General features: G+C 39.2%; 1 protein-coding gene across 1 annotated transcript in view; it reads left to right on the plus strand.

Annotated features, from left to right (window-relative positions):
- LOC111161014 (oligophrenin 1) overlaps positions 1 to 12,201 on the plus strand; it is a 540,219-nt gene that overhangs the window by 407,641 nt on the left and 120,377 nt on the right. The window contains exon 19 of the mRNA XM_022524453.1: positions 2,547 to 2,706. Coding sequence (XP_022380161.1) covers positions 2,547 to 2,706 — 160 coding nt within the window. The remainder of the gene's footprint in view (positions 1 to 2,546; positions 2,707 to 12,201) is intronic.

Consider the following 12,201-nt stretch of genomic DNA (forward strand, 5'->3'; position numbering starts at 1 on the left):
GTAGTTCTATTTTATACACATTTTAGTTTATGACCTCTGATCTAAGCCCTCTAATCAAAATTATTTTTCTAAACTGGAGGCTTTTTACAGCCTCCTCTGATAGCCGTTTTTTTTTGTTTTAAATTTTGATGTTCCAGAAGTTGTATCCATTGTCGCTAGTCCATGTGGACTAGAGAATTTAAGATCTGTTTGCTGCCAAGTCATATCACAAACTCCTACCTAATTCACTACTAACAATGCTCTTATTTTTATTTTATTTCTCTCATTATCTCACACTTTTGAGTGTGAATTATACCTCTTAATGATAATGTGTAATAAAAAGAGAGATGTCAAATGCAAAAAAATCTCCCTCCAAAATAGGTTACCTTCCAAATCTTGTAAGGACAAGAAGAAAAATAATGTCCTGAATGGGATACCAGGAACCTCACTTAGAAAAATAGAATGTGGCGTTAGCTTAAAGGGAACCCTGTAAGTATTTTGTTTTCTTAACAGGAATTAGATAAGCAAGCACTGAGATGCAATAGGATGACTATAAGACTTGTGACCCAACAAATATGAATTTGAATCCTTGTACCACCATGTAGTCACAAACTGTGTGACCTTGATTAAGTGCTTTACCTTCTGTGAATGTAGCCTTCAGAGATAAAACACTCTGCCTTTTTGGAGTTGGGAGTATTAAGTGAGCTCTGTCACGTTTATCAGAAGTCCATTCCTTTCAGAGTTCACAAAAGGAGATAAGCATTCACACATGTTGGAGGCTGTTACACAAGTGTCCTTGCCTTGCTACTAGTGGTTTAGCCACTTGGTGGTGATATGGGGTAGCTTTCCATTTTAACATCTCAAAAATATTGTCGTTAAATAATAAGGGTTAATTGTCGAAATATTTAAATTGTTAAAGGGACCCATCACCAGCCCCAAAGTAAAAATGCCTGTGAATGGTTGCTGTTCATTACCATGTGAATGGCACCCAGCCTTTGTCATTGGCTTAACAGATTTCATCAGGGTTTGTCTAAGGATTCTGTCTCAGTCAATGACCCACTTAGTAAAAAGAGCATGCCTATTGATGGGGTCAGTCTCTCAGGGGCATTTACCTGGGGAGGAGGGTTTGAAAATTAGTGTTTGAGATGGGTTGTCTCACTGCCTCACCTCTCTGCCCCCAAACAGCTTCCTATACTTTATTTGCTGCCTCTAGTACTATTTGAAAGAGCAGTAGAGGCACTCAGTTCCATTAAAAATAATTAACTGATACCTGCTTTGTATGAGTCACATGCACTTGCACTTGAAAGTTTACCACCTGGTAAGGGAGGCAGGTAAGAAACAGAAAATTGTAATGTATTTGCTTGCCAGTGGTGTCAGTCAAGAAGAGGACAATAGGCTGTGATAGCCCTGAAGGAGATGTCACCTAAAGGATAAATAGACATTATTTAGATCCAGAAGGAAGAGGACATTCTAAGCAGAAGGAGTGGCATGAAACAACATGGTATAGCCAGAAAACCTAATCTAAGCGGTATAGTGTATCGAGAGTGTCAGAGGTCAGCAGTCCTCAGATGGAGACTCCTAGAGAGGTAATAATAATAGTAGATATTTCTAATGCAATATTTCCAGGATACCATTCTAAAGCAATTTACTCTATGTAACAGCCCTCTGAGGTGGATACTATTTTTGCATGCGGAAAAACTGAAGTCCAGAGAAGTTAGGTCACTAATACTGTTGCAAAATTGAGTGTTACTGTTAGGATTCAAACCTAGGTCAGATTCGGAGTCCAACCTGTACACTGGGGTTAGAAAATAGGCTATAAATTGCAACTTTGAAGAGAGTCGGCCCTATCCTATAAGTGTTACAAAGCCCCTACAGAGAATTTTAGCAAGGAGAGTGATTAGGGATCAGAATATTGGTGATTGCAGGCTCTACTCTGATGAGACTGACTGACTGTGATTTCAAGGAAATCCCTTTTCTTCTTTGGACCTCTGGGTTTTTTGTTTGTTTGTTTTGTTTTTGTTTTGAGGGGTGTGTGTGTGTGTGTGTGTGTGTGTATGATTTCATCTGTAAATTGAGGACTGTGATGATAAAGGGCTAATTTTAAAGATCCCTTCCAGCTCTTTGAGTTTTTTTACTTTCAAACAAGGGGTGGGGGAGGGTCTAGATTCCTGACTGGAGTCAGACTGGTGAAGCTGGTAGGTACTTCTCTAAGTGTTTTGTTCTTTTTTATGCATCCTTTATACATGCTATATTTGTTGCCTAGAATGTTGTCTTGCTTCTTTCCTGTCTTTCTAAATAACTTTCTAACTATAGCTGCCTGCCCTCCTTCTCTTAACTCCTACAATGCTGCTAAGTTAGCTCTGTCTCACTTAGGTACCTAATAATATACTATCTTTTATTCTTTGCTACTTGTTTTCTTTGTAGTATTTTCTTCTCGTATATATTTTGGACTCACCTTTTTTCCTACTTTTTAGTTTCTCTTTCCCCCTCTATCATCTAACAGAGTTTTGGTTACAAGAAGTTCTTGGAGAAAATTTTGTTAATCATTTTTTTTTCTCTTTTGGCAGTGTATGTGAGCACAGCAAAGAGAATCTTATGACCCCCTCCAACATGGGCGTTATCTTTGGGCCCACTCTGATGAGAGCTCAGGAGGACACTGTTGCTGCCATGATGAACATCAAATTCCAGAACATTGTGGTGGAAATTCTAATCGAGCACTTCATCAAGGTATGTATTCCCTGTTCTCACCATCACTTCTCCAAGCATGTGACACTTTCCCCTAACCACCTTTTAGAGTTGTGTCTCCCTCCCTTGCTCAAGTTGGTAATGGAAGGAAATTCCAATATGGCACAATGGCATTTAATAGCATTTCTGACACTGTGAAATTCATTTAGCAAATATTGCTCAATTCTGTAACTATTTTATTATCAGACACCAGGCTAAATGGTATAGAAGAAGAAAAAAAAATCATTGTTCCTGCCTTTACAGAGTTAACAGGTTAATATGAAGATAGCCATATATACAAATGAAGATGATAGATATAAAAGTGTTGCATGTACAATGAAACCATAAAGAAAGAAATACCTATTCTTTTTAAACTTCATCTCATTTCAAAAACAAAAATAACGTGGTATATTTTATATGGTATATAAAATACAAGGTACTATGCGTTATAATTAGGTCAAATGAAAAAGAAAAATTAAGTATAGAGACAGAAAATGAATCCAATAATGAGGCTAGACAAGAAATAATCATTGACAAGTCCTGTGCACTTGCTACAGATGGCCCTTCATCTGGCTCTAAGCTTTCTAGCAGCCAGTACCATCCTAGGAAGGTATAATTCAATAAAAACTTTTCTGCAGGGGGAGGAGTCTAATGACACAGTCTAAACCCAAGCTCTGCCACTTACCACCTATATTTGGTGGGATACAGGTTAGGTTTCTAAGACTCTACATACAAACACAGTGGCTCCAACAAAAGAAACATTTATTACTTGATTAGGGAATAGTCCAGTAAAGTATTCCAGTGCTGGTATGGTGACTTGACAGGGGCAAGAACCCAGTTTCCTTCTTTCTTGTTGTTCTGCCATCTCTAAGGTACTGCTTCACTTGCATGACCAAATAAATACCTTCTATATTATATCAGTTGAGAAGGATGAAAGAAAGTCAAATGAAGGATATAACACTTTCCTTTAAGGCCAGGACCTGGAAATCATGTATATCACTTTTATGTAAATAAATGGTATGTAAATACCATTCCAGAATAATCCAGTGGTCACATCTGGTGGTTGAGTTAAGGAAGTATAGTTTTCATTTGGGGCCCTCGAGTGACCAGATAAGTCTTTAGTTCTTTTTCTAAAAGAAAATAAGATAATATATATTGGATTACAACTGGCATTCTCTGCTATATTATATGTGTAGCATCAAACAACTTCTCTGATAGTCATTTTTTTAGCTGAAATGTGAAGATGATAATAAACCTGTACTATGTGAAAGTCACATGTCCAAGGCTACTTAGCTAGTAAGAGAGGGTTAAATCCAAGTAGCTTGGCTCAGAGTTGAAGTACTTAATCACTATGAAGTGCTGCCTGATCAGTCATTTTTGAATGGTGATATTATTGGGCATAGAGGACAATTTGGGATTATCAAGGATGGGTACTTGCAGAGAAGTACGACTTATGTAAGTACTAAACGTGGAAATAAAGGAAAATCGGGAAAGGAAATTTCAAGGAGATGACCCAGCATGAACAAAGGCCAAAGACCTTAAACTTCAACAAATTTGGTATTGTTGGAACATGAAATAAAAATAGCAGTGGCCAGAGATGTGATTGGAGGCAAACAGGGCCAGGTCCTAAAAGGACCTTGTCTTGTCTAGTTGAAGAGTTTGGAATGTTTGTTATTGTTCCTACAGGCTTGGGAAAGCATTGCTTAGAAGTAGAATAGTATGATGGATAGACTTACATTCAGGAGACGTTTTCTTGTCTGTAGTGTGAAGGATAGATTACAGAGAGAGAGGGTAGTGCCATTGTCAGATCAATAAATAACTGTAGTCTGAGTCAGGGTGGTGGGAAGAGGAAACAGGTATGGAAACAGGCATAGGACTTAGTGATTAGAAGTGGAAAATGCGGGAGTGGAAGATGTCTGAACTCTGGATTTCTGACTTGGCTGACTTATGGATGGGGCTGTCTTTCATAAATATAAGAAATACAGAATGGGAAAGTTTGGGGGAAGATGGAAAAAAAAACCTCGATTTGCTGCAAGTTGGAAGTCAGATTCTTGAAGGATATTGAGAAAGCAGTATCTAGGAAGTAGCTGGAATAAAGTAAGGAATAGCAAAGTTTACTCAAAGAAAATATTTATGGTAAGTATTTTAGGCTGTGCAGGTCACAGAAATCTTTCACAACTATTCAATTCCACCTTTATATTGGAAAAGCAGCCATAGACAACATATAAACAAATAAATATTCCAATAGAACTCTGTTTATAAAATAGGGAGCAGGCCTATGGGCGGTAATTTCTTGACTCTTGGTCTAAAGCCCAAATTTCATTTATTGATTAATTACTTGAGTGATATTCATTCAACCAATATGTATTGAGTACCTGCTATTTGCCCGGTACTATTTTAGGCCCTGGAGATAAAGCCCTTTACATTCATCTTTAGAATTTACATTCTAAAGGAAGTAGAAAAACAATATGCAAAATAAGCAAAATACGTAGTATGTTAGATGGTAATGAACATTAAGAAGAAAAATAAAGCAGAGAAGAGGAATAGGAAATGTTGGAAAGTGGTTTTGCAATTTTAAAATACAATAAGGCCTCACTAAAAGGACAAATTTTGAGCAGAGATCCATAGGAAATAAAGGAGTGATTTTTTTTTTTTCAGGTAATCTGAGGGAAAAGCATTCTAGGCTGAGATAATGGTAAGCACAATATCCCTGAAGCAGAAGTGTGCCTATCATGTTCAAAGTGCAGAAGTCTTTTTTAGCTAAAAAAGCTAAAAATGATTCAACAAACAAACAAAAAAGAAATATAGGAAGATGGATTCAGAAAGAAAATAGAGAAAGCTGAGTAAATTCTATAGGTCCTTAGAATCCATTGGAAGGACTTTGATTTTACTGTATCTGAGTAAGATTAAAGGGAGGTTTTTAAGAGAAATAACACAATTTGATTTATGTTTAACAGGACTATTCTGGATGCTGTGTGGAAATAAAGGTAGAAGGAAGGAAACTAATTAGGAAGCTGTTTTAACAGTGCAATCAGAAAATGGTTGTACTTTAGATGAGGATAGTAATAGTGGAGATGGTAAGAAGTGGTCAAATTCTAAATGTATTTTGAAGTCAGAGCCAACAGGATTTGCTGACAAATCACATGTGGAATATAGAAGAGAGGAGTCATGGGTAACTTCCAGGTTTTTAATCTGAGCATTTGGAAGGATGAAGTTGCCATTTACTGAGATATATAAGAATGAAGGAGGACAGATTTGAAAGGAAAAAAAAAAGCATGAGTTCAGCCTGTGCAACATCTAAGGTCAGAGAAGAAAACAGGAATAGAGAAATAGAGTTGGCCTTTAACAGCATAGAGATGGTGTTTAAGACATATGAATGAATATTTTTGCCTAACGAATACTTGTGTGAGAGAATAAATGTTAAACCAAGAATTGAAAACTAAGAAGTGCCAATGTTTGAAGGGCCAATGGAAGAGATTACAAAACAGATTGAGAAGGATTGGTCAATGACGGAACTAGGAGATAGGGGAGCCACAGGCCCTGGAAATGAGAGAGTCTTAGGAAGGAAAGAGAGGACAGAAGTTTCAATTTCTCAAGACATATCATGTCAGACAAGCACTGAAAAGTACCTACCGCTCTAAATGTTGGTGATTTTTTAAAAATATAAGCAATATATGTACATGGCAAAAAAAACAAACCATAAAGAATAGAACACATTTCTATCCTTTACCTATGCTCAACTCCTAATTCCAATCTTCATTTCAATAATTTCTTGTCACTTTGGTGAAGGAAAAAAGTACATATATACACATATACATGCACTAAAATATTTGACATATTTTATATGCATATATTATTCTTCTACTTAGTACAGCTAAAATCTCTGGGCATTATATATAAAAATGACACAAGAAGACTCTCAAATATGGAAGGAAGAAGGTGAACCAGACTGGCTAGGGACCTTAAGACCTGAGGAATGACATGACCACAACTCACCTAGATTTTGTCTTTGCCTCATCTCCCAGATTGGGTAGTGTAGAAGCTGACAACCTGAGAACACCAACAGGTACAGTCAAAAAAGGTATCAACAAAAGCCTACTCTCTTTAGACAAAGGACCTGGAAAGGAACAGCCCTAAAACACAGAAAAAATTTAGATAGTAACCTCTCTACTCCAACAAGATAGCACAGAAGAAAAATTCAGCCCTACCTCCACCCCTTCCAGCAAATGCTGAGTGGAGAATCTAGATTTCTACCTTTTCTAGGCTGTAACAATCACCTGAGCCTTTCTCCCCTGATTCCATGCAGGCCAAGTGGGGACCCAGACTTTCCTCCTTACCTGGTAGTAATGAGACACCATCCTCCACTTTCAATGGTATCGGTGGAGACTACATGAAGCACCTGGACACCCATGCCTGTTTGGCATTGGAGTAACATCAGAGGAGGCTTGGTAGAAATACAGGACTTTAACCACCACTCAGTGGTAATAAGGTTAGCACACTATGCTTTCAGTGGAGAAGAGACCATATGGGGAGCAGTAATGAGATACCCCTCCTCCTCCAGCCAGAGTGGTATCAGCAGAGGTGTAGTGAGAAGTCTGAACACCTACACCTGCCTAGCAATAACAAGAAGTTCTTACCTTCCACTGAGATGTAAATGGAAGACAAGTGGAAAACCTGGACTTTCACTCCATCCTGGCAGAAATGAGGCAGTGCTCCTCCTACCTTATAGTGGTAGTATCAGAGGAGGCCTGCTATAACAGAAGATAAGTAAGAACAAGACTCATATAGTACCCAAATTGTACAGGCCTCAGTCGAAAATCATTTGTCAAAATCTTACCAAGATGATTCATCACAACATGAATGAGAAAAGACCGTCAATAGAAATCAACACCAAGATGACACAGATGTTAATGATCTGACAAGAATTTTAAAGTAGCCACTATAAAAATGCTTTAATGAGCCATTAGGAATACATTTGAAAAAAAAATAGAGAATCTCAGCAAAGTAATAGAAAGTTTCTGCAAAGAAGTACAGATTCAGGGGTGCCTGGGTGGCTCAGGGGGTTAAAGCCTCTGCCTTCAGCTCAGGTCATGATCCCAGGGTCTGGGATCAAGCCCCACATTGAGCTCTTTGCTCAGCATGGAGCCTGCTTCTTCCTCTCTCTTTCTCTGCCTGCCTCTCTGCCTACTTGTGATCTCTATCTGTCAAATAAATAAATAAAATCTTTAAAAAAAAAGAAATACAAATTCAGCAAATAAATAGAAGATATAAAGAAGAACTAAGTGAAAATTATAGAACTGCAAAATGCAATAAATGAAAGTTAAAAATCCAATGGATGGGCTCAACAATAGAATGGAGAGGACAGGGGAGAGAAACTGAACTTTTAGAATAACAGAAGTTATTCAATCCAAACAACAGAAGACTAAGAGAAATTGTTGCTAGCAGACCTCTCCTAGAAGAATGGCTAATGTAAGTTCTCTAAACAAAAAAGACACAATGAAAGAAGGAATCTTAAAATATCGGGAAAGATAAATGAACAATAGAAAAAGCAAATATATGGGTAAATTTTATACTTTTCTTTTCCTCTTCAGTTTCCCAATTGTGTTTGATGGTTAAAGCAAATTGTGTTTTAGCTTTATTGGGATAAAACAAAATTTACAGTATGATCTGATGTGATCCTCAATGTATACGACAGAAAAGTTTAAGACAATTGTATTATAAAAGGGGGAGCATAAAGAACATTAGAAGGAGGTAAGGTTTGTACATTTCAGCAAACAGGTAAAATGCTGAAACCAGTAGCCTGTGATGAGTTATATATGTAAAATGTAATACCTAAAACTACCACTAAAAATCTATACAATGAGATACACTCAGAAACACTATAGATAAATCAAACTGGAATTATAAAAAGTACTCAAGAAAACACAGAAATCCTAAGCCTTTATGTTTTATGTAATAAACAACAAAACTTCCATAGACATGAAACAAAAATCTGTGGAGCTGAAAGGAAAAATAGAAAAATTTACAATTATACTCAAAGACTTTAGCACCCCATTCTCAGAACCTTTTTACACTGTTGGTAGGAATGCAAACTGGTGCAGCAAATCTGAAAAACAATATGGAGATTCCTCAAAAAAGTTAAAAAGAGGGGCACATTGGTGGCTCAGTAAGCTTCTGCCTTCAGCTCAGGTCATGATCTTGAGGTCCTGGGATAGAGCCTGTATCAGGCTCCTTGCTCCCTGCTCATTTTCTCTCTCTCTCTTTCTCCCTCTCTCTCTTCTCTTTCTTTCTCATGCTCTCTCTCTCTCTCAAATGAATAAATAAATCTTTTTAAAATGTTAAAACTAGAACTACCCTAGGACCCAGCAATTGCACTACTAGGTATATACCCAAAGGATAAAGAAATACAGATTCAAAGGGGCACATGCCCCCCAATGTTTATATCAGCATTATGAAAATAGCCAAATTGTTGAGCCCAAAGAGTCCAGATGTCCATTGACTGATGAGTGGGTAAAGAAGTGGTGTATTTATACAATGGAATATTACTCAGCCATCATAAAGAATGAAATCTTGCCATTTGTAACAATGTAGACGGAGCTAGAATGTACTGTGCCAGGTGAAAATAAGTCACTCAGGGAAAGACAAATATCACATGATTTCACTGATATGTGGAATTTAAGAAACAAAACAGATGAACATAGGGGAAAGGAAAAAAGAGAAGGAAGCAAACCATAAGAGACACTTAATGATCATTATCAAACTGAAGGTTGATGGAAGCAGGCAGGGATTGGGCTAAATGGCTGATGGGTATTAAGGAGGGCACTTGTGATGAGCACTGGGTATTGTATATATGTGATGAATCACTAAATTCTACTCCTGAAACTAATGTTATACTATATGTTAACTAAAATTTAAATAAAAACTCAAAATATTTTAAAAAATAACACCTCTCTCTCAACAACTGAAAGAGCATCTAAATAGAAAATCAGAAATTATTTAGAAAAATTCAAGAACACTATCAACCAACAGAACTTATAGAATGCTCCACCCAACAACAGCAAAATATAAATTTATTTTCAGTGGCGACAGAACACATACCAAGATAGACCATATCCTGGGCCATAAAACAAACTTTAAAAAGACCTTAAAAATGGAATTATGCATAATGTCTTCTCTGACCACAATGGAATCAAACTAAAAATCAGTAACAAAAGGCAACATAAGGCTTAGAGGGAAAAATGGCAACATTGAAGAACCCAGGTTCTCCATCCTCCCCACAAAGATCAATGATTGGATAGATGTCTGTGAACACAAATAGCTCTGGCAGACCTCTAGAGTTCATTTAGGAAGTTTTAGCAACACAGTGGAACCAAGAGAAAAAAAAAAACTGAGAATAATTGTGCTAGAAGAGAAAAAAGACTGACTTTATTTGCCTATATCATCCCATTCTCCAAGGTGTCATTGTTCAGTGCCAAGAAGGAACTTCCCAGCTAGAAAATCTTCCCCTCACCATGAAAGGAAGAATAATGTGAACAACCAGCTTCTCCATCCTCTCAGGGCACTATGTGAAGGTCCATCTTCAGTTTTACCCCACTCAGATTAGCAAAGCTGAGATGTACATAGCTGGCTCGGAATAAGGAAGAAAAGCATAGGCTGTTACAGACATGCACTGGGAGTGATCACAGTTCACAGATACCTGCTCTGCAGGCAAACTCAGCAGATTTCATCACTGCTAAAGCCAACAGTCAGCACAGTCAGTGTGAACCCACTGTAGATTTCACCAGCTTTCTCCCCATAGGTAGTCATGTTCCCTAATGCCAGCCACCTGAGTTACTCTCTACTCCCTCACCCTTGATGGAGCCCAGGAACCACACTGGCAATCATCCAAGATCTCTGCAGATGCCCAAGTTTAAAATGCCTGCCTGGGACTTGTGCCACCCCCACTGGAGCCCAAGAGACATGCTTACAGCCTGCTTGGGCCTCTGCAGCTTAATGAGTGGAAAATGCCAGCCTAGGTCCCCTAGGCTGACCACTACCACCGTGCGCTCATTGTGGGCTAGTCTAATCCAGCTGTGCAGCTGCATACCACTGGTCTGACACCCGTCTTTGGCTTCTACCACAGCACATACCTTCTGAGGTAAGAATGTGCAAACATGGGGCACCGGGCTGGCTCATTCGTTGGGCATCTGCCTTTGGCTCGGGTCATGGTCTCAGGGTCCTGGGATCGAGCCCCACATCAGGCTCCCTGCTTGGTGGGAAGCCTGCTTCTCTCTCTCCCACTCCCCCTGCTTTTGTTCTCTCTCACTATATCTTTCTCTGTCAAATAAATAAATAAAATCTTCAAAAAAAAGAATGTGCAAACATGGTTGAGCATGCCAAAAGCCTGGTCTCTCCAGCACCATTATGCTCACTGGTAGCTAGCCCTCCATGCACACGCTTGCACTTAGCCCAACCCTTATCACCAGTAACACTGTAGTGTGCATGCCCTTGGGCAGAGTGTGAGCATACCAACAACCAGGGTCTCTACAGCTGCTTGTGGACCCAGATCAGGCAGTGCCTTCTGTCACTAGCTGACACTACTATGCCTACCTTTAGCTAGCCCCTCCAGCTGTGCATCTCAACACCCCAGCCTGAACCCCATCACCAAGCTCCACTGATGTATATATGCCTGAGGGTAGAATGTACACCCATGTGAGATCACACTGATGTCCAGGAACTCTTCAGTAGCCAGTGAGCCCATAGATGGCCCCAGCTCTTGCTGCCTGCTCTGGTCCCAACACTATGTGTATGTCTGCAAATGACCCCTGCCTATACATAGGCACCTTTAACTGGATCTTACAGCTGAGTGTGTGTATACCACCAGGTCAAGCCACCACTGCTATCTGTCATTATCTCTAGCTGCTGGACCCAGAGGTGACACTTGGGTACCCAGCAACACTTACATCCACTGTGGACCCCCTGAAGTGCTCACTAAGGGTCACACAGTTGATAATCCTGTGGAGCCCAGCAGCCTGAACTAAAGAGACAACATACTCCCTCTAGACCTGGTGCTACCATGTTCTCCCACACTTAGAACCCTGTACCGCTAGACTAAGGATCATAGCACACCTAAGCATGCCCCCACTTATAGGTGAAAGGTTTTCCAAAAGTAACTCTATGAAGTCTAAAAGAGGTGACTGCTTCTTCCGGTGAGCAGATATCTACACAAGGCTGTAAGGATCGAAAGAATTTGGAAACATTTCTCCACCAAAGGAATACAGTAAACCTCCAATAACTGGCTTCAAAGAAATGGAGATCCAGGAATTGCCTGACAAAGAATTTATTTTTTTTTTAATTTTATTTATTTATTTGACAGAGAGATCACAAGCAGGCAGAGAGGCAGGCAGAGAGAGAGGAGGAAGCAGGCTCCCTGCTGAGCAGAGAGCCCAATGCGGGGCTCGATCCCAGGACTCTGAGATCATGACCTGAGCTGAAGGCAGCAGATTAACCCACTGAGCC

Source organism: Enhydra lutris, unplaced genomic scaffold (genome assembly GCF_002288905.1).
Source record: "Enhydra lutris kenyoni isolate GAN:26980312 unplaced genomic scaffold, ASM228890v2 scaffoldscaffold81, whole genome shotgun sequence".
NCBI classification, from domain to species: Eukaryota; Metazoa; Chordata; class Mammalia; order Carnivora; family Mustelidae; genus Enhydra; species Enhydra lutris.